The following is a 22,828-nucleotide window of genomic DNA, read 5'->3' as shown; positions in this document are numbered from 1 at the left end:
CTCTGCAAACGGATCGGAATCAAACCCACTTTTCGGACTCTCTGTTGTTAACCCTTGAGTACCGAAAAGATCACTGCCTGTTGTAGAAAAAGGATCACTCCCAGAAAAGCCACTGGGATCTTGGTCTTGGTCTGAGGTGGCAAATGGATCATTTCCAGTGCCAAATGGGTCGTCCCCTGATGCGGCAAAAGGATCATCCCCTTTACCAAATGGATCATTACCTTCAATGCCAAATGGGTCTGAATTCGGAGTATATTCAAGAATATTTTGAGGTGTATTTGATCCTGCTTTGGCTGGGTCTGAAAGCAGCTCATCCGAGCTTTCCTTTTCAAGCTCTGAGACACATGGTGCTGCTTCAGGCTGATCCCAGTTGGCTGCAAATGCATCACCACCAAACACAGAGTCAGCAGGGGTAATCTGCTTGGGGACACTGTCAGCCGTGTCCCATTCTGCAAAGCACTCTATGGCCACAGTGCCTTGTTCTGGTGCCACAACTGGATTCTCACTCTCGGCAGATTCAAGTTCATCATCTGCACTGACCCACCCACTGTTATGTCCCGGGACATCACCCCATTCTTCAGCAGTCTCGTACTCTGACCCGGATCCATCTAAATCAGCCTGGCTAGACAGGCCCCATCTGGAACCATCTACTCCCTCCGTGGCATCCTGAATCTCCTGACCAAACTCATCGGTAAATATGATTCCAGGCATTGGTTGCAAGCCCACTGTCTCCTCTGCCTCTCTCTCCTCTGATCCGCAACCTGACTTTTCTTCTGCCCATTCCACTTGATTTGTAGCCCAGTCTGTCTGACCCTCCTCTACACCCTCCTGCCCCTGTCCTGGATGCTGTTGCTTGGCCTCGCCACCCCCCACAGCACAGGGATCACAGTCTGGGTTTGGCTCAGGATAGTTTTCCGTATCCCAGGCTCTAACCTCATCTGTGGTCCCCACTTCCTGTGGCTGTGATGCTGCCTCTGTAGGCCAACCCTCGGCAGGTGGCCAGCCCTGTCCATCCGATGCAGGTTGAGCATTTTCAGGTTCCTCCGTACCCGCAGTAGCAGAAGAACCAAAGTCAGCTGCCCAGTTGGCAGTGAAACCAGCATCTGCAGCCTGATCAGGAAAAAAAACAAGTGGTTAATGTCCAAAAAAAGTCTCCAACAGAGGAGAGGACAGAGAGGAAAAAGGCAAAAGATGATTTGTCACAGACAGACACAGATTAAAGAAAGTTATATGCCATTTGTTCAAAGTCTTGAAAGCTGGAGGTTAATTCTGCCATGAACTTTAATTACATTTGCAATTGCTTTCTACTGAGACACTCTCGTCAGTCATTACTTACAGGCTCTGCAGGCTGTGCAGCATTTCCCTAGAAATGAACAGAGATATCAGAGGTATTTGCTGTCAAATTAATGTTCAACAAGAGAGATTGTTAGCTTGTCATGAAAATTTCATGTCAGTGCAAATTTATTGTTTCAAAAGAATACAAATCTAGGCCACTTCTTTTGACATCAGGACAAGTCACCAGTAGCACCAAGATTTCCAAGATCAGTACACAGAGATCAAAGAGCACAAGCAAAGGAAGCAGACTCACCGTCCAAAGATCCCAAGGTAGTGTCTGTGAGAAAAAAAAAAGTAAGCATTTAAGCTCTATTTTTGTTACTGGTTTATTAATATTCCATGATCAATAAAAACAGAAATGATTGCTAAGCCTTTTTATTTGACCTCTCACTGTCTCTGAATTGTAATACAATAAAGCAGAATGTGAAGAAGAACCTGAGATATGGGTGACTGGGTCTGCCCAATAGGTGTACTGGCATCAGGCTTGAACGGATCAAAATCCAAATCCAGGAGAGATTCTCCAGGTTTCTCATTTGGCTAAAGTAAGAACATAAAAATAAAATGGACTTACTATTAAATAAGGTAAAATGCTGCACAATGACACTGGTTTAATGCCTCTTCCCTTTTTACATACTACCAATAAAGTAAGGCTCCAGTGAATGTTCACTCACCTGTGGTGATGTAACACTGATTTCTGGAAATCCTCCATCGAACAGGTCAATTATCTGCTCTTGCTGGAGCTCCTTGGTTGGAGTAACTTTTGGAGGAGGTGGTTTTGGAGGCCCCATCTTGAGCTAAGGTGAAGAGATACCACATGTTCCTTTGAACTTCACAAATCAAAACCTCACAAATGCTGGTCAAGGAGAATAGTTGTGCTGCACATCATGAATGAACTGCAAACTTTCTAGTTGCATATTCATTCTGAATGTTGCAGAAAACCAGGACAATCCTGATAAGAATAGTGTCTTGGAGGTGTTTCAGGCCCTACCTGTGAAGGTGATTTGGGTCGAGGTGGGCCAGGAGATGTGGGCCTTAGTGTGTGGTTAGGGCTGGCAGCTGGGCTGCTGTCTGGGCTCTCATCGTCAGGTGGGGTTGGAGTCCTGGCTAATCGCAGGGGCCCCGAGTCACTATCAATACACACACACAAAAACTACATGACCACTAAGAACACTATCTTGACTATTCATTATGACATTTAAATTCTGAATATATTATTTTAAGAAGAACAGAGCCCTTAGAAGGACAGCCTGCAACCAGCAGGCTTTGCTATATCCTTTGCTATGTGACCTGAAGAGCTGGTCTCACTTTACCACAGTTTTCCATTGTGTTTAAGTTACTGTACCATTAAACTTATCATCACAATCAGCTCTACAAATCACTTTGAAGCACAAATTTGGTTGTAACAAAGCACTTTAAGGGGGACAGTTTTATAGTCACTAAAAAGGAATAGTTGTAAATTACAAGCAAGGCTGAAACATGTTTCAGCATATTGCCCCTAAAGGTTTCTGACACCACCCATCACCTACCAGATTTACCAAACTAAACACAGTCATCACAGGACGTTTACTTACTCAAAAGTGTTCTTTCGCTAAAGCAGTTATTTTCCTTACTAAACTAAGAACACTTTAGAGAAAGCAAATCTCCAATGCCTACACAATAGTCTATGCTATTACACTTACCGTTTCACTCTGTAACAGGAAAAACACAAACAGAGCCAAAGGGTATAGATTTTTGTATTAAAAGTCATTATGACAAAATTCTTGTTTACTTGTCATCTTTCAAGGTGGTATCAAATATAAAGTGTTATGAACATCTTCATCTACTATGTAGAACCATCAGTTCCATCATTTAATAAGTACATTCAGGTTAATGGAGGTTAAAGACTATTCCTTACCTGGGTGCTCCTTGAATCGTGAACATTTTGTCGGAGTGCTGCTCAGCGAGCTTATTCATCACTTCATACAGCTTATGACAAAGCTAGATCCAAAACAGAGAAAGAAATAAACAGAAACAAATAATTATAAGAAGAAATAACACACAATTACTTGCCATAGGCAGCCATTTATCTCTCCAATCAGGTACTTTGGTGCTACTGAATATGCTATTGTGCCTGCTAAGATTTTATATGCATTTTTATTGGCATAAACTTGAGCATAATCTCAATGTTGTTAATATAAAAATAGTATCAAAATCAAAATGTTACTAATAATAATAATTCATAATCACCATCATAAACACTTAATGCTTAAATGATTTCATAAAGGTTTTCTGAATGTGAAATGAAGGGAATCAAATGCTTTTCACTCCTTCAATAAAAGTAAAAATAGAGCATGTGTCAATAGAGAGATGCGCTGATCACACCGACACAGACATAGCAGACCCTTTGCAGTATCTTCTGTGCCGAGCTGCACTGTAAATCCCTTCTGGCGATAAATGTCTTTAACAATGCACTGATGCCCACTGACGGCCACATGCTGTGTCTAATAATAAACACAATATACTGTACCATGCAGAGTTCCCTACTATAACGTTATAACCTTCAGTGTAAACCCAGAATGACAGATAAATTGTTCAGTGATTGTGCGGATCTAAAATCAGCACTCATTAATGTCTCTAACATTAGATGAAGAAAGTCTAGAAAACTAGCATTCCTAAATGACCTTAGTGAAATAAATGTTGTCATATTAACTGTCGTGCACTATTACTGTTGTTATATTAACATAATAACCTGTATAAAAACATTAAATGTAAACTTGTCCAGTCTTATTGTGCATAAAGATCAATATTCCTTCATGTGTCTAAAGGCTGGGATATTTTGAAGAGTTATTTGTTAGTTGATGTAGGGCAGGCAGTGCTTTTCCCACATTTACACATTCTGTTGTTTTCCAGCAGATGCACTGCATTGTTAAATAGCCCTATAAATATCCCTCAATGGTTCATCAGTGTCTCTTCTGTGATTTAGAAAACAGATACGCACACGCAAAGATATGTCTTTCATGAGTACTAGCTGCAGCACAACCGGCAGCTTGAATAAAAAATGAGATTCAGATGAGGCATGAAAGCTTTTCTTTGACTTCATGGATCAGAAACAAAGCTCCTAATCTTACTATGTAAAATTGTGAATTTTGTCATAAGCCACTCTTGAAAACAGAGTAGCCTGTGACTGCTCTAAAACCTTCGCATAGCAGGAAATGTTCCCAGGACGTCGATCACGGGTTACTCACTACAGAATCAAGTATGACTCACAAGGAACATTTGCTTTGTGTTTCTTTAGAACCCATTTTTTATTGTTTGTGACATTTAGGAGAAACGTCATGTTTAACAGCTTCTAGAGCTTTAGAAATGAAACCAACTCACAAAAGAGATCTCCCTGTGGAATCGAGCTTCCAGGCCGGAGACGTTCTTGAAGGTGCTCACATAGAACCCCACCCGACTGCAAAGAGGAAAGGAGAAGAATAATGATTAGGCTCCGCCACCCAACAAGTGCGCAATAGGCTGAAGAAGCATCTGGACAATGTTCAACAAGAGAAACAGATGGTCACTGATGATCTGTAGAGCTCAGAAATTCCTTGTTTATATATATAAATTCTTTACAAACAAATGGTGCATAGAAATGGAGTTTAAGTAAAATAATGAGTCAAACAAGATTCATGATTTAAATTGTTAAATTTTTACTTAAAGGGATAGTTCACCCAAAAATGAAAATTACCCCATGATTTACTCACCCTCAAGCCATCCAAGGTGTATATGAAACCAAGCTTTATAATGGCAGTGAAGGGGAGGCCCGATTTTGAAGCCCAAAAAAAAGTACATCCATCCATCGTAAAAGTAATCCACATGGCTCCGGGGGTAAATAAAGGCCTTCTAAAGCAAAGCGATGGGCTTTTGTAAGAAAAATATCCATATTAAAACTTTATAATCTAAAATCACTAGCTTAAAATAAACGTACTTATACTGCGCAAGTCGACTTGCACCACAAGAGTAACCCGTGACACAATAGGATGTAGGAGTGTCGTAAGCTTAGACGCCTCTCGCGGTTCAAACAAATAGGGCTGTGCAACAAACTCAAGCTCCTCTTCTTTTATATCGAAATCCTCTGACTGTCACGGGTCAGGGTGTGTCACCGGTTCTTCTCTGTTGTTTCTGTCAGGACCACTATCGTCAAATATGATTGATAATTGCATAGAGTTTGTATTGGCGGTATGGTTCTGTTCTGGGCAAGAACTCCCTGCGCATCCATGCAGCCTAGCATGGATAAGAGCAGGGAGAGCAGCAATAACCCCCCTAGGGTAAACAGAACAGAACCAACATATGCAGATATAATTAATGTCAATAATTTAATATGTACGCATATTAAGTCTGATTCAGGGGAATCATAAGGCCAATCCTGACTGAAGAGAGAAGGAGCTGGGGATGGAGGAGGGTAATTAGCTCCTGAGAAATGCAATAGCTGCTGATAATACTGAGGAGCTTATATATGAATGCCGTGATATGCGTCGTATTCCTATAGGTAGACGTAAGTCACCTGGGAGTCAGCTGATGCAAGCTTGACTGACGTGACCTGCCAGAACTGATGCTAACGCTGGATTTGTTATGTTCCTGTCATTTTCTGCAGCCTGTGATTTGAGCAATCAGCGGTGCCTAGCAGCACAGTGTGCACAATCACGAGCTGATCTCCCACACCTGTCGCTCGTTCCCTTTATCCTATTTATTCCCAGCTGTGTCTGCCTCTTGTTGTCAGTTGATCACTATGTTTGTGTCACGTCGATGTTTCTTGTCTGTGCTCTCATTCTTGTGTTATTTGCTTTTGTGACTTACCTGCTTCATTACTATTGTGCTCAGGACCCAAAGATGAGGAGTTTGTAGCAGGGTTTTATCTCTCTTGGTAGTCCTGCTTGCGTTTCCTCTCAGTGGTCTCCTCAGTCTGTGTGTCCGCTTATGGTGTGCAGAGAACACAGGAGCCAAGATACAGAGCTTCTACATCTTCACTGTGTCACACTGACTGTTTCCTCATGTTTTCCTAATAATTTTTTTTATGTTTGTTCACTGCATTTGAGTCCTCCATTTATCTGACATTCCTGAAACTGACATTTCTCTTTAAAATGTCTAATTTTAACTTCTAATTTGTGACTGGTGTTTTGCTTTGCTCTGTCCTCTCCACTTCCGCATTCATCAATATGTCATGCGTCGGTCAGGGGTTACTCTTCCGCCGCAAACCGATGTGTACGGCCGTCTGTTAGAAGCTTGTTATTATAGTGAATGAAGTTTTAAATATGGATTTTTTTTTTTTTTTTTTTTTACAAAAACCCTTTGCTTCGCTTCAGAAGGCCTTTATTAACCCCCTGGAGCCGTGTGGATTACTTTTATGATGGACGGATGAGCTTGTTTTTTTGGCTTCAAAATCGGGTCCCCCATTCACTGCCATTATAAAGCATGAAAGAGCCAGGATATTTTTTAAATATATCTCCGATTGTGTTTGTCTGAAAGAAGATAGTCATATACACCTAGGATGGCTTGAGGGTGAGTAAATCATGGGATAATTTTCTTTTTTCGGTGAACTATCCCTTTAAGTCAGAATGTCTAAAAAGTATGAAAAGTACTATAAATGTGAAAAAACATCCAAAGGCAAATATGATGCACTAACACAAACTTCTGGACCTCAAACATTAATACATCAGCAAGATATTAAAGCTCTTTTAATCCTTATTAAACAAAGAATCATATCAGCAAGTCACTCCTATAAGCTAAAATGCATCAGTCCATGCTTGTACAGTACGTCAATAAGAACCCCAAAACTCTAAATACTACAAATCTAAAGTAAAATGGCCATTTTTTGTGTCTGCAACAGTTATAAATGTATCTTTCTTTCTGGCCCGAGCTGAAATGAGCGTGGCTGGAGGGCCTGGCACAGAGAGGAGGCTGCCGATTGGATGGATTATGTAACCAGGCTGTTGCTTCAGTGAGCAGACAGACCCTCTCAGCTCAAAACAGCATACAGCTTACCAGAGCATATTCACCACAACATACAGATGACCACAAGATACATACCACTGATTGTACTATAATCAAAATAAATACTGTCTACAATAACACTCAAAATAATAACTACATTAGTTAAAGGGATAGTTCACCAAAAATAAAAATTCTGTCATCATTTACTCTGCCTCATGTCGTTTCAAACCTGTATGACTTACTCTCTTCTGTGTTTTAACTGTTTTTGTCCATGTAATGAAAGTCAATGGGGTCCAAAATAGCATTGGACTCCATTGACTTTCATTGTATGAAAAAAAATAAACTCAAAATATCTTCTTTTGTGTTCCACAGTAAAGACTTTCATTATATGGACAGTCATACAGGTTTGGAACGACATGAGGGGGAGTAAATGATGGCAGAATCTTCATTTTTGGGTGAACTGTCCCCAATACATATCACTGCAACACACCGCATATTGCTTAGCAAAGCACAGCTACAAATACTTTCTATTTCAGACATACGTAGAGTAAATCAATACATATACAGTTACAACAAAAATCCATTTGTGCTCTAAAATAAACTGATGACTAATTCTAGACATTCTCATCTTTGTGACAAAGCAGATATCTCCTGTTGTGCAAACCAGCTATTTATGGCACGTTACTACATCTATCATTATCAGTCCTGCAATTATCGTCGACATGATTGCTGTCTATATCCAACGCATTAATTTAACAACACACACACAAAAAAAACTTCCCTTCAACTCACACGACACATTTATATAGCCACAGAGTCTCTTTAAACATACAGATTAGCTCCAGCCAGCCAATCTATTGCTCTACAGCACAAACAAGTATAGACAAATAAGACAAATAGTATTCACATACATGCATTGCATTTTACAAATTTGCCCCCATTTTTTTCTGCAGCATAGTCCATTCCCTTTAAAAGTTACCTTACCTCTTCTAATGTATGTAACCGCTGCCGTGACATGAATGTTCACAGCTGGCATGCTGTGCAACTAATGGATAAATCTAGACAACTGGGATATATATGTGCATTCCAGGAAGGCCTTTGGTCAAATGAAATCAATATTATCGGCCAGAGCCTTGTATTGTCAGGGCAGCAGGCTGTAAATATTACTGCCACCCCTCTGAGAGTACAATAATTATCCTGGGCATGATACAGCAAGGCTTCTGTTATATAAGAGATTGATGACTAATTATTGAGCTAGTCTTGCATATAATGTTGTACACCAGTTAGTGTTGAAAGTGAACAAAGGGTCAAAATGTGACCCAGAGAAAAATGTCTAACTAGAACAATGAGACAATTTTGGTCATTTTCACACCATATAGACATCTCTTATGAATCCATTCAATCTTTAATCTGGTGGTTGTATCACATCAAATATTTATTAAAGGGTTAAAGCTTCTGTTTTGAATGTGAATGTTTATATGTGAATAAAAGCCAAAATTCAATCTGTTCATCATATAAAGCGGACAAGTCTCTTCTGAAAATTTCAACTAAACTGCTTGATTCATATGGATTAGTTTTATGATCTCTTAATGAACTTTTTGAAGCGTCAAAGTGGTAGTTGCATACACTGTCAATGAAGGTACAGAAATCTCTCAGATTTCATTTAAAATATAATTTCTGTTTCAAAGAAAGATGAACGAAAGTCTTACAGGTTTGGAACGACATGAGGGTGTGTAATTAATGATTTTTGGGTGAAATAACCCTTTAATTGGATTAAAACAATAAACTAGCAGGAAAAAAAATCAGGAATGCTCTTTAAGAATATAAAAAAGTGCAACTATTACATATGATCTATAACAGATTGCAGTAGCAGTGAACGTTAAAATGTCTCACCTATCCCAGAGTGTGGGCAGCTCATCCTGCAGGCCAACGTTGAGATCATCAAAAACCCTTTGGGCCTTTTTCAAGTCTTCCTCTGCCTACATGCACACAGATATGGCATATACGTTCAAGCAATAGCTCGGATCATAGTATGCCATATTTACCATTTTTTCAGCAATTAGAAATTGTATTCAGAACGATATAAGGACTGACATACTTTTGATATCTTCTTCTCATTCCTTATGGTTGAAGTCTGCAGGGTCTCAAGATGGTGTCTTGCACTGTCATAGTCAATTAACTTCCTGCTCCTCTTTGCGACACGCACCTGGAGGGGAGGAAAACACTTGTGGTAACTATGGTTACCCTTCAGCTGAATGTGTTTTACATTTATTTACAGCACTGTGCTGCCGGCACATGCGTCAGCTTAAACAATATGGCTCATGAAAATATGAATAATACATGATTTAAAACCAATTCAGCATGCGTAAAATGACATCGGCACCTTGAGATCTGGGAACTGAGACAAATACGTTTCCAGATTGTTGATGGTAGAGTCGACCAGCTTCTGATGGAAGTCCTCCCACAGAGCATCACAGTTCTGCAGAGGAGACAGGACAGCCATCAGCGAGATTAACCCAGAGCATTTGACAAGAGATTTCACAGAGCGGTGGATGAGAGAATCTACTGTACAGCGCTCTTTAAATGTTATTCTGCAGCTCATGTAACATAAATGGATGAGTTTAGGTGTTGGATTTATGATTCAGCAGCAGGGAAATTAAAACCTAATTAGGCTCTTACTCATTCATAGAGGATGCAAATCAGACTCAGAAAAGCTGAATTCACTGCGCTCCCCCTCGGTGAGGTGTGAGAGTAAACAAAAATGAGCGTCCTTGGCTAAATTAATTTGAAATTCTCTGAGGACAGTGTTGAGTCACAGCCCCACTCCATACTAAAAATGACATATGTCATTATCCACTATTAATAACTCCCTCCCTCAAACCACATCATCTGTGTGCAAAAGGACAGATAGGATGGTTTGATATTTTCTAGTTTTATGAAACGCATCAGTTTGACATATGAACTTATTTTCTATCCAAATAAGTATAAAATGTTGTCAACATGAGAAACACGTGGTGTAAAAGGTGTTAATAAAAACAATATGCAGGCTGATATGTGGAAAAACAGCACTATTGCTTGTGTGATTCTCATAAAATAAAATAAAATAAAGTTAATAATAATAATAAAAATATATAAAACATAATAGCATAGTATGAATTCTGTTTCCTCAAAAATGTATTTTACAGTAAATGTACATAATCATAAAATAAAATAAAATGTAAGGAATATACTAATAATAAATTAATATTTTTAATAATTATAATAATAATAAATATTATATATAAAATATCATAGTATATCAGTATGAATTCACATTCATTCTGTTTCTTTAAAAATGTATTTGACATTAAAAATCCTAAAATAAAATAAAATAAAATCAGAATTATAACACAATAATAATACATTTTTATTATTATGGTAATATTTAATGTATTAGACGGTGTATATAAAACATAATAGCATATCAATATTCACATCTATTCTGTTTCCTCAAAAAATGTATTTTACAATAAAATGTACATAATCCTAAAATAAAATAAAAATAAAATAAAATCAGAAATATAACACAATAATAATAAATTATTATTAATAATATTTAAAATATTATATATATAAAAAATATCATAGCATTAGTTCACATTCATGCGGTTTTCTAAAAAAAGTATTTTACAGTAAATGTACATAATCATAAAATAAATTGTAAGAAATATAATAATAATAAATTAATAGTTTTTAATTATAATAATAATAAATATTATATATAAAACAGCATATCAGTACGAATTCGCATTCATTCTGTTTCCTCAAAAATGTGTTTTACAATAAAATGTACATAATCCTAAAATAAAATAAAATAAAATCAGAAATATAATACAATAATAATAAATTATTATTATTATTATTATGGTAATATTTAAAGTATTATATATAAAAGATCATAGCATATCAGAATGAGTTCACGTACATGTGGTTTTTCTCAGAAAATGTCTTTTACAATAAATGTTCGTAATCATAAAATTAAATAAATTCAGAAATATAATAACAAATAATTATAATTAATATTCAAAATATTAAATATGAAAGATCATCAGTATGAGTTAACATTCATGCTTTTTTCTCAAAAAATTTACATATTAACATATTTAATCTAAACATATTCTAATAGCAAAAAAGACCATTACACTCATTTCTTTTCTCTGAATAACAGTTATAAACATACCTACACGCATAAATGCCAGCTATTAAATTTGCTGTATGGGAATTTAAACAGCCCAAGGACTAACATGACTAGAAGACATGACCCCTTCTGAATCTTATAAATTGTCTGTGAAATGCATGTGGCTGCATAATAGACCTTAACGGCTCAGTGACTTGACCCCATTTTCCCTAAAAGGTGCAGCATTTTAGCTTTGGCTCAGGTACTGAGGACAAATCCCTCAGCTCGTGTGAGAGACTGCCAAAACCTCTTGTCTGTTCTTAAACCCAAAAAAAGATAAGAATGTTCTAGAGTTGGCGAGAACGACCTCTATTTTTCAAATGAACATAATGTTCAGGTTACCAGAGGTCAGGAATTTAATTTTCACCCACTTTCACAACGCACTTCTTGAGCATATAAAACTGTGAATAGAAATCAACACCTATCACTGATCTTTAGCAGCTTTTTGATGTCATGTTACATATGCAGTTCCTCAGCATTTCCCACAGGACATCTGTCTGATGGCTCTCATCTACTTGTCACCACTAATATTTAACATTTATTTTTCTCTTTAATATCTTCCTTTGAAAATATGCTTCCCTGTAATTGTGACAATGCTCTGTTTAGACAGCTGTATAATGTCATTTTTTTAAACATTGCACTTGCACAGTCACAACTATATTTCTCGCTACCTTTCCAATGGTCATGACATCATCCTTGCCGTGCCAGTCAGGCTCATATACTTCATGTAACGACTCTGTCAGGTTCATAGAAGCTTGCTGCATCCCTGCAATCATAACAAAAAGAAAAACCGGTTCAGTGTAGAGCAGGAATTTGTATGTACTTGTATGAGTGTATTTTGCAATGGTTCACCTTTCACAGCTGCTATGTAGGCCTTCATCTCCCTCTGTAGCCTAGAGCCCTCAAACTATGGATCAGAACACAAAAGAGGCTCATCACATCAGATATTGACAACATTACATTGACTTTCATATAGTGAGGTTTTATTTTTTCACATCGGTCAGTGAATTTCATTTTTAAAAGAAGTCTCACGTGATCACCAAGGGTGCCTTTTTTTGGATCAAAAATACAGTAAAAACAGTAATATTGTGAAATATTATTACAACTTAAAATAAGTGTATTCTATTTTAATATATTTTAAATTATAATTTATTCCTGTGAGGGCAACGCTGACTTTTCAGCATCATTACTCCAGGCTTTCAGTGTCACATGATCCTTCAGAAATCATTCTAATATGATTAATGATTTAGTGCTCAATAAACATTTTTTGTTATTATCAATGTTGATAAAAAGTTGTGCTGCTTAAAGGCGACCTATAATGCCCCCTTTACAAGATGTAATATAAATCTCTAGTGTCCTCAGAATGTGTCTGTGAAGTTTCAGCTCAAAATTCCCCACAGATTATTTATTATAGCTTGTCAAATTTGGGTGTGAGCAAAAACACGCCGTTTTTGTGTGTGTCCCTTTAAATGCAAATGAGCTGCTGCTCCCGGCCCCCTTTCCAGAAGAGGGCGGAGCTTTAACAGCTCACGCTTCAGTTGCTCAACAACAACAAAGCTGGAGAATCTCACGCAGCCAAAATGAGGATTGTCAGTAACGGTGATCAGCCATATATTGTTCAAACCGGAGTCAGACACTGATGGAGAGACTCAGGAAGAAGTTACAACTTTTACGTTTCTGAACGGTTAGTGGATAAATGCATGTAGTTGCTGTTGAGTTGATTCAACTCATCGACTAGCATGTGTCGTCATGTTAATCTTCTGTGCAAATCCAGTGTTGAAAAATGACGGCATGGTAACAACACTCTACTTCAACAACTCTTCCTCTTTTCTAAAGCAGCCCAACATGGCCTCACCCCCTTTGTTGCATGTTCCCGGGGGCAGGGTTTATGTAAATTTTAAGGTTAGTAATGTCACTAACCTGGGAAGAAGCTGGTTGTAGTCCCTAACTTTGAGCATCGTAACTTTGCAGATGTTGTTTATGCTCAAACAGTAACATTACACACTGACTAAAGTTAAAAAAGTGAAATCATAATCATCCACCCCTTAATATTTTTGAGGAAACCATGATACATTTTTTTTCAGGATTCTTCGATGTTCTTTTGAACTTTCTATTCATCGAAGAATCCTATATTATATACTATTCATATAGTTTCTGGTTTCTGGGCAGTTTTAATTTCATAGCTGAATCTAATCACAGAAAAAACCTCTTCACACTGGAAAATATATAATAACTACAGTTTCAAGTGGTGGGGAATAATTGCTGTCCATGGTGCTGAAAGCACAGCATCGCATTCAAAAAAACGCAGGCGGTCGTACAAAAGACTTGCTCTCAAAAAAAGATGAGCTCTCCAGTCAGTGCAGCAGATGGAAGTCATTTCATTCTCTGCACTCGACACAGGGCTCAGCAATCCTGAGGCAGCAAAAAGCTGCAGGGGGACTTGAAATGAAAAGCCCAAATGAAAATCTCTATCAGCTCTGATGATCTTTCTCTGCTCAACATGGTTGAATAATGAATCTTTCGATGCAGCAGTCTGAAATATGTCAGCATTAAGCATAAAAGGAACATTTTAGATTAGAGATATCATGTGTGTCTCATATGTTAAAACACTTCAGCAAAGGTAGTTGAGTTGTTGTTTTTTTGGTTATTTATTAAAGCTTGACTAAAGGAATGGGATGGGGTTGTTAAACATTCAGTCTGGTGTCTTTTACAGCATTACACTGTCAGATTTACAGTATTTTATGGCCCCTGATGTAGATAACTGATGTGCACAATATTTCAGTGCAGTTGATGACTCCATCTATCTGCTCCAACGAGTGTTTTATGAGCCAGGCTGGCAGCATATGGTATGTGGGTTCAGTTTTGGCTGTGACTGGTATCCTCCAGCTGTGGTGATTGACTCTGACTAAACAAATGTAAATTTGGACAAATTCATTCTTCATGTACATCTCTCTGCACAGGGTGACTACAGGAAGTGCAGAGCAGAGAGTCATTAAAGTAGCTCAAAAGACTGGGGAGGAAGGGGTTAAAGAAGAGGGGAATTTTGGAAGTGAGAGAGGAGGTGAGCAGAGGAGAGGAGAGTGTTTCTGGAAGCACTGGCACACTGGAGCATAAAGCAGTCTAATCAGGATTAGTGAGGACAGGTGGAGAGGGTGGGATTAGACTGCTTCTTTTTCTTCAGCAAACACACACTTCTTTCTAGAACTACACTTTACTTCAACTCCACATTTAATAGCATGGCTTTTCATAATCAAAGTAATCAAACTTGGGAAAAATAATTTGGTATTAAATATGGAGCTATTTAGGAAATGGCAGTTAAATAGTGTGCGGTAATAAGGCCAATCTAATTTGGGAGAACTATGGTTCACATTTACATAAAATTATTATGATATTTTCATATTAATTGTTTTAGTAAAAGTATGGCATACTCCATGTAGATAAATTTTGTGTCTTCCATTTGTCACTTTAGTAAAAAAAAAAAAAAAGTTTTTAAAACTTGTACTTTTAATTTAAATGGCTACATTGGCTACTTGGCTGAAATGACAGTTCCTCTGATGGAAAAAAAACATTCTTTTAAATGCTTATATATAATTGCCAAAAGATATGAATATCTTATATTGAGATATTAAGAAATTATTTTGAGATATTGAATAGCTAATGCAGAGTGCACTGCATTAGCCCACAGATTTCTTGAGAAAGAGAGAATAGAGCGATTTGTATATGTGAGAGTGCCTTTATTGTGGCATTGAAGTAATGAGAATCGTTTAGACTGCAAAGACATTTCAGACAAAATAGAAAATGTGGCTACACCTCCGAAGTCTTTATCCTGTTAGTACAGAGAACTATTATAAGATTAAGACTATAAATGGACATTTTCCCACTAATATTGACCCCCCTCATTTAAAAGTGATATATAAACACAGAATGAAAGACAATAGAAATGTATGCTGGTTAAGAACAATGTAGCTCTGTGCTGCTGGTGGGAAAATCAATCCAGCAAAGCAACCAGCCAAAATGGAAGTAAAATAATGACTCATGTCTTTGAAACACAAAAGCATGTTGAAATGCACTAATTGAAAAAAAAATGCATTGCATTAACAGTGCTTGCATTTTAATTAGTGCTGTCAATTGATTAAAATAAAACTAATTAATGGCACATTTTTCTGTAATAAACGCAATTAATCTAACATTCAAGTTTTTAATATATTTTTATATTGTAATACTTTCACATTGAATCTGGAAAATAATGTAGAAACAATAAAAAGACAGTATATTTTAAATATTTGTTTTTGATGGTATCTTACTAAGCACTATGAGTGAAGGTCGGTATCACTGATACTGTCTCAAATTTTAACCAGTTTTACCTGCCCTGCTAAAATGCACAAAAAAGTTTTTGTTGTCGTTGTGCTTTGAGATTTTTAGGTAAGGAAAATATGCAGAAATTGAATAATTTCTTAAATAATATCTGTTCTGTTACTGCACAGTCGTCACTGCATAAATTATAAATTGAATATAGGTTATAAATCCTTATTAAAGTGTTTTTAAAGTTTTTGTCCATTCAGGCGTGAAAGAGAACTCAATGTGACGCTGATGTACTGTCTGAAGTGGAGTTCTGTGTGCACGTTTCGAGAGCCGCTTCACAGACAGCGTGACAGCAGATTTGAGTTCTTTGTTTTTGCGTCTTGTCGTGCTTGAATGGTTTAATAGCATTTGAATGAATGATAGCATGATCATATAATGTAGTGCTTGCCAAAAGATGCCAAGAAAAATGGATATTTATTATTTATTATAATTGTGTTAAATATTTTTAATGCATTAAAGGGTTAGTTCAGCCAAATATGAAAATTCTGTCATGAATTACTCACCCTCATGTCGTTCCAAACCAGTAAGACCTTCGTTCAACTTCGGACACAAATTCAGATTTTTTTGATGAAATCTGAGAGCTTTCTGTCCCCACTTACTACTTTCAAAGTCCAGAAAGGTATTAAAGACATCATTAAAATAGTCCATGTGACTACAGTGGTTCAACCTTAATGTTATGAAGCGACGAGAATATTTTTTGTGTGCAAAAAAACCCCAAAATAACGACTTTATTTAACAGTTTCTTCTCTTCCTTGTCAGTCTCCGATGCATTTCAAGTAAGCAGCACGACGCATGCGTGTGATGCTGATGCAGGAGCTGGCCAATAATGAGTCTGCATTCTGACGTAGAACCTGGAAGCGCTGCACTGTGTTTACAACATGAACAGCTTCAGAGACTGACATAGAAGAGAAGAAATTGTTAAATAAAGTCGTTATTTTTTATTTTATTTTTTTTGCGCACAAAATGTATTCTCGTCACTTCATAACATTAAGGTTGAACCACTGTAGTGACATGGATTATTTTAACGATGTCTTTACTACCTTTCTTGGCCTTGAAAGTGGTAATTATGTTGTATTCTATGGTGGGGGGGGGGGGGTCAGAAAACCCTCAGATTTCATCAAAAATATCTTAATTTGTGTTCTGAAGATGAACAAAGGTCTTATGGGTTTGGAACTAAATGAGGGTGAGTAATTAATGACAGAATTTTCATTTTTGGGTGAACTAACCCTTTAAACTCTTTAAAAAACCCTTTAAATCCTTTAAAATAATAATCACATGCGTTAACTTGTTAATTTTGACAGCCCTAATTTTAATGCATTGCATTTTCAGGGCTGCATTTTCAGGGCCTGAAATTCAACATGGTTGTATATTTAGTTTTGCAGTTCCCAGATATGCACTGTTGAATATTCTGCTGAATTTGAACCACTGAATTTGTTAAAAAAAAATAAAATGGACTGAAAATTGCCTGTCGAATACTATAGGTGGTATTTTTAAACAGACTGAATATTTTGGAAATGAAGTCTGGAAGCTGTATATGGAGTATTGAATTTTTAATAATGAAATTGTGTATGAAATATTTTCATTTGAAATATTCACAGCTTAAATATAAAACCATGTTGAATGCAAGCCCTGAAAATACAATGCATTATAATGCAACAATTTTTTTTTTTTTTTAATCAGTGTAATTCAACATGCTTTTTATATTTGAAATGCATTAGTCATTATTTTACGTCCATAGTCTTTGGGTGGTTGATTTGCTGTATGGATAGATCCATTATACCATCCGAAAACAGCATCGCTCTATAGATCAGACACATCTTACCTCCTGTCTTTTGAAGTTCTGCACACACTGCTCAAACTGTTCATCTTTTGTCTCATCTGCCTTTCCCAACTTCTGCAGAACCTGAAAGCAGAGAACACAAAGAGTCAGAGCAAATCAGGTTGATTCAGTCAAAATATTTTCGACAAGATGTAAACACATGAAGCACATTTTTAAGTTATCTGACAAAATACTTTAGTGTTGATGATTGATGAGACCAAAAACATATTATTCAAACATAAGACATGATTCTCAACCAGTTCCAAACATTTTTGTCGTCCAAATAAATCTTTGCATTTCTTAGAGTCTGTAAAGATGAATGATAAAGAGCGGCATGAACAGAAGTAGCACGCGGTTCACACAGCATTCTCATTGATTCAGCTGAGCCATGATTGAATCCCCATGAGGGAATCCTCTAACAGTGTCTGAACACCCTGTGGACAGTATGACATGCACACAAAGAAAGGGCTGAGCAGGAGCGGGGGAGGAAGACCGGGCATATATTACACTTCCTAGTCTGTCAAGTCTCTCTGCCAAAAAGAGGACTTCTCTGTCACATGACCACCTCACTGCCTACCCATAGTGACTAACACATGAAAATGGCTGTCAACTGTTACTCAAACACTGCATTTGCTCAGAACAAGAGGGGTGCCTGTTTTGATAGTAACTCTGCTAAAAAAATATTGAAAAGCTACCTACTTTTTGATATGTCCTTCTTATGTAAGGTTTAAACTGTTGAATATTTACATAGTTTGAGTGTTTGAGTAAATACTCTAACACAAATAATATACAACGTGCATACAATGACAACATACAGCCAATGGACATAATGTGAGCATGTTCTGTGCAAACAATACAATAGAAGGCTTTATAGTCTATTACAAAGGAAATGGATGTTTTGCTTTGGCAAACACACACATAGTGCTACACCCACAACCTTCTGGGACGTTCAACCTGTACAGTCAAACCAGATGGTATATCTTTATATGCAAGCTTTTCTATGAAATTATTATGTCAGCCAACCTAAAACTTGTACTTCATGTGGTGTGACTATTAACTGGTGTTAATCTCTAAAATATTATGTAATATTAGATTATAAAATCTTCAATAATTTTTTGCTCCTTAAAGGATTAGTTCACTTTCAAGTGAAAATTAGACCAAGCTTTACTCACCCTCAAGCCATCCTAGGTGTATATGACTTTCTTCTTTCTGATGAACACAATCGGAGATATATTAATAACGCATCCGAGCTTTATAATGGCAGTGAGCGATACCAAACGAGTATGAGCTGAAGAAAGTGCCTCCATCCACATCCATCCATCATAAACATATTCCACACGGCTCCGGGGGGTTATCCATATTTAACAAGTTGTGTAGTAAAATGTCTAGCTTCCGCCAGACCGCCTTCCGTATTCAACTTAAGAAGAAGGCACAACACCTCTCATAGTTAAAGAAGCTTACACTACATCCTATGCCTTCCCTATTCAACTTACGGAAAAAGATTAGCTGACGTGACGCCAGTTTTGTTTTTTTCGTAACTTGAATATGGAAGACAGTCTGGCGGAAGCTAGATATTTTACTTCCTAACTTGTTAAATATGGATTTTTTTTTTTTTTTACACAAATGCATTGCTTCACTTTGGAAGGCCTTTATTAACCCCCCAGAGCTGTGTGGAATAAGTTTATGATGGATGGATGTGGATGGATGCAGTTTCTTCAGCTTTATACTCATTGATCCCGCTCACTGCCATTATAAAGCTCGGATGCGTCAGGATATTTATTAATATATCTCCAATTGTGTTCATTAAAAAAGAAGAAAGTCATATACACCTAGAATGGCTTGAGGGTGAGTAAAGCTTGGGGTAATTTTCATTTAAAAGAGAACTAATCCTTTAAGGTAATGACCATTGTACTTTTTTCTAAAGTGTATGATTCAGTGAAATACTAAAGTTTTAGAACCACACTGTAAAAAACAACTACATTGTACCAATGATTTAAAAAAAAAGAAGTGATTTGTGAAATATGATTTACTTTAAATCTACATAAAATGTTAATTTTAAATGTTAATTCCCTGAAAGGTGTTCCAACTAGCCTAACAGAGTTGTCTGAACAAGCAACACAGTTTCATTTTAAGCAATATTGCTGATTTACAAGCTCCGCATTGCACTGCATTATGTGTTTATTTTTATATGCTTAATGTTTTGTTATTTATTTACAGTATGCTTTCAGTTATGATGTTATTAGCACATTTTTTATTTAATGATCTGTGTTGAGTGTCAACATTATTGTGATATGTGTTAAGAATCAGTCTGAATGAATAAATGGCGGCGTTAAAGGGATAGTTCACCCAAAAATGTTTTTTGTCATTAATTACTCACCCTCAAAAGCCTAAATTCAGAAAATTTGGATTAAACCGCTCAATTCATATCATTAGTTTTACGTTTTCTTCATGAACTTTTTGAAGCGTCAAAGTGTCAGTAGCATAGCTGTCAATGGAGGGACAGAAATCTTTCAGATTTCATCAAAAATATCTTAATTTGTGTTCCAAAGATGAACGAAAGTCTTATGGGTTTGGAACGACATGAGGGTGAGTAATTAATGACAGAATTGTCACCTTTAATGGGAAGACTAATTAAAAAGTAAGTAAACAACTCACCTACTTAGATATTACTATTTTGTCACATCAAAATAACACTTAAAATGGCCTGAAACATGATCTGTGCCGTTTTTTTTTTTTTTTTTTTTAGTGAGCAATCAGCTTGGTGAAATTAAAGGTACATCTTTGTGTCTGTGACCAGTGTTTACCAAGCTTTGATGACTGATGATCCAAAAATAAGTTGACTAATAAAAAGAACAGCTGGACATCAGTTCACAAATAAAATATATTGTTCAAATTGTTACTGCCTTGATTTATTTTGGAATAAATGTAAAAATTCTTTGGTTTTAATGCATTTTGGTTTTAATAAATAAAACATTCATTACATTGTTAATGTAAAAATACAATATAGAATTGTATTTGTGATGTTTATTTAATTATTTAACCAGGAAAGTGTGTGTGTGTGTGTGTGTGTGTGTGTGTGTGTGTGTGTGTGTGTGTATGTATATATATATATCAAGAATAACCAACCAATAAAAATGTGCCAAATTTAAATGTATTGTATTGCTAACTGATATTTTGCTGATTATTAATTTTTTTGGCTCAACAGGACGTTTTGATTTACGAACAAATTAAAGGTGTTAAAACAATGCGGACAATTAAGACAATTGCTGAAAGAGATAAAGTGGTATGTTTAAGTAATTGTTACAATTATACAAACATGATTGATGTGTTTACATGTCTACAGTACAGTAAAGACAATAGCTCCCACCATGTGTGAAAGTGAGAGTAGACTGTATGGCACATGGCTCAGGCAGTAAACCACAGGAACGGCCCCCTGGGAACATGAATAATGTCACATGAAGCTCCACATTACTCCTGGGTGGAAAGATCGTGCCATCTGGGTCTTTTCTTTTGTAACACACTCACACATGTTGGAAGAGGCTTTGATATGGATCAATAGGTAGTGTGTTGTAACACCAATATCCCATCATAAATATAAATGACATCAGGAAATATACATCACAAAGATACAGTATATTAACATGTAATGCTCTCTAAACAGGCACGATACTTTAATAATGCACAAAACTATTTTTAAAATACACAAAAAAAGAAAGAGATCAGAATACTTTTCTGCTGGGAATAATAAAAGTACCAAGTACCGTTTGCTTTTAGATATATTACAAACACTGCAGATATATATAAATATTTAAAAGTGCCAAGTATGTAACATTACTTTAAATTTAGCACTGCATCACACTATAAGACCAAAGGCACTCCAGGGTGGGCTCATCTGTATTTCAATTCTTAAAAATGTTATAACCTCACATCTAGAGCCAGAGAATCAACACTGAACTCTCCAGAAGGCAAATGGTACTAATCTAAGACACAATGGTACACAATGCCTGCCTGGAAACACTATACAACAGAAGCAGCCAGCCTATAAAAAATTAACACAGCTTAGGCCTTAAAAACAGACACGCCACCCTGCCTTCATCCACACAGGGGACTGATGTCCTCTATTTTGCATTGACAAATGATCCTTCAAAAAGTGTTTTATAATGTTTACCAAAAAATTAATCTCACAGCTTTGCTAAACAAAGTGGAAAAGCAAATCTGTTTTATAGAAATTGGAACAGAGCCATTCCAACAATTATATTTGATTTCCCAAGATGTGGATGCTAATATTTATCCTGCAATACACAAGAGCAAATGACAAATCAACGTGTTTTTTTTGCCGTCGTGCTGCTTTACAGATGCATTGTAAAACATCGTAAGTCACGGCACTTAGTATAATGCTGCATCCAGTTCACAATGCTGCAATCTTCCTGTGACAGTATATGCAACAGGATTATGGGTGATCCCTGTTGATTGTGAGGTATTCTGTCCCCACCAGAACTCAGATTAAAGGATCTCTTACACCCCTTATCATGTTATCTGCCCTGGTCAGGATCTTCTGTCCCAGAGGCAGTAAATTGTATACCTGCTCCCAAATGTACTGGTCTTAACTCGCTAAAGGGAATCATGTTACACTGATGGACATTGTGAGCAGTCAGATCAGATATTTGAAATCAGTCTGCAAGGCTTCAAAACCATGGTGCACTCTAAAAAAAAAAAATCTGTAAAAATAGGGCACAATGTACTTATTAATTTTGACGGAATTTTCCGTATTTATTCTTTACAGGTGTTTTACCTGTATTTAGAATTTTGAACTTCATTGTGTTGTGTTTAAAGGAAATGTCCGTAAAATTACTGGATAATGTCCGGGTAATAAGCTGCTAGTACTTTTTCTGTTATTTTACGGATTTATTTTTTACAGTGTCTAGAAATGATAATAGAATATGACAAACATTTAATAATAATATAAATGAGGGAAATATTATTCTCTGTTGGCAACATGCCAAAGCTCTGCTTTTATTTATAACAATTTATAATGAGTCATCAGGCAGAAAGTGGAGAAAATAGGTTTCATGATTGATTGTTTTTTAAATATCATGAGGCAATCAAATATAACCGTCATTAATAACTGCCACGAGGATCCTCAT

The 22,828-nt window shown here is 36.5% G+C and overlaps 1 protein-coding gene and 1 long non-coding RNA gene across 10 annotated transcripts in view; one reads left to right on the top strand and one right to left on the bottom strand.

Annotated features, from left to right (window-relative positions):
* Positions 1 to 22,828, bottom strand: part of amph (amphiphysin) — a 37,533-nt gene that overhangs the window by 11,280 nt on the left and 3,425 nt on the right. For all 8 annotated transcript variants that reach the window (XM_051883389.1, XM_051883365.1, XM_051883382.1 and 5 more), the window contains exons 2-15: positions 17,688 to 17,768; positions 12,356 to 12,410; positions 12,175 to 12,269; positions 9,671 to 9,766; positions 9,386 to 9,493; positions 9,181 to 9,266; positions 4,693 to 4,768; positions 3,230 to 3,312; positions 2,324 to 2,462; positions 2,007 to 2,129; positions 1,771 to 1,872; positions 1,589 to 1,612; positions 1,337 to 1,363; positions 934 to 1,110 (exon numbers count right to left, since the gene is read on the bottom strand). In XM_051883389.1, coding sequence (XP_051739349.1) covers positions 934 to 1,110; positions 1,337 to 1,363; positions 1,589 to 1,612; positions 1,771 to 1,872; positions 2,007 to 2,129; positions 2,324 to 2,462; positions 3,230 to 3,312; positions 4,693 to 4,768; positions 9,181 to 9,266; positions 9,386 to 9,493; positions 9,671 to 9,766; positions 12,175 to 12,269; positions 12,356 to 12,410; positions 17,688 to 17,768 — 1,272 coding nt within the window. The remainder of the gene's footprint in view (positions 1 to 933; positions 1,111 to 1,336; positions 1,364 to 1,588; positions 1,613 to 1,770; positions 1,873 to 2,006; positions 2,130 to 2,323; positions 2,463 to 3,229; positions 3,313 to 4,692; positions 4,769 to 9,180; positions 9,267 to 9,385; positions 9,494 to 9,670; positions 9,767 to 12,174; positions 12,270 to 12,355; positions 12,411 to 17,687; positions 17,769 to 22,828) is intronic.
* The window catches only part of LOC127506744 (uncharacterized), a 112,220-nt gene continuing 96,201 nt past the window's right edge, over positions 6,810 to 22,828 (top strand). The window contains exon 1 of one of the 2 annotated variants that reach the window (XR_007928114.1): positions 6,810 to 6,855. This is a non-coding gene — a long non-coding RNA (uncharacterized LOC127506744). The remainder of the gene's footprint in view (positions 6,856 to 22,828) is intronic. The other variant, XR_007928116.1, reaches the window with a different exon arrangement.

Source organism: Ctenopharyngodon idella, chromosome 2, assembly GCF_019924925.1.
Source record: "Ctenopharyngodon idella isolate HZGC_01 chromosome 2, HZGC01, whole genome shotgun sequence".
Lineage (NCBI taxonomy): Eukaryota > Metazoa > Chordata > Actinopteri > Cypriniformes > Xenocyprididae > Ctenopharyngodon > Ctenopharyngodon idella.
This window is presented reverse-complemented; position numbering and strand designations above follow the sequence as displayed.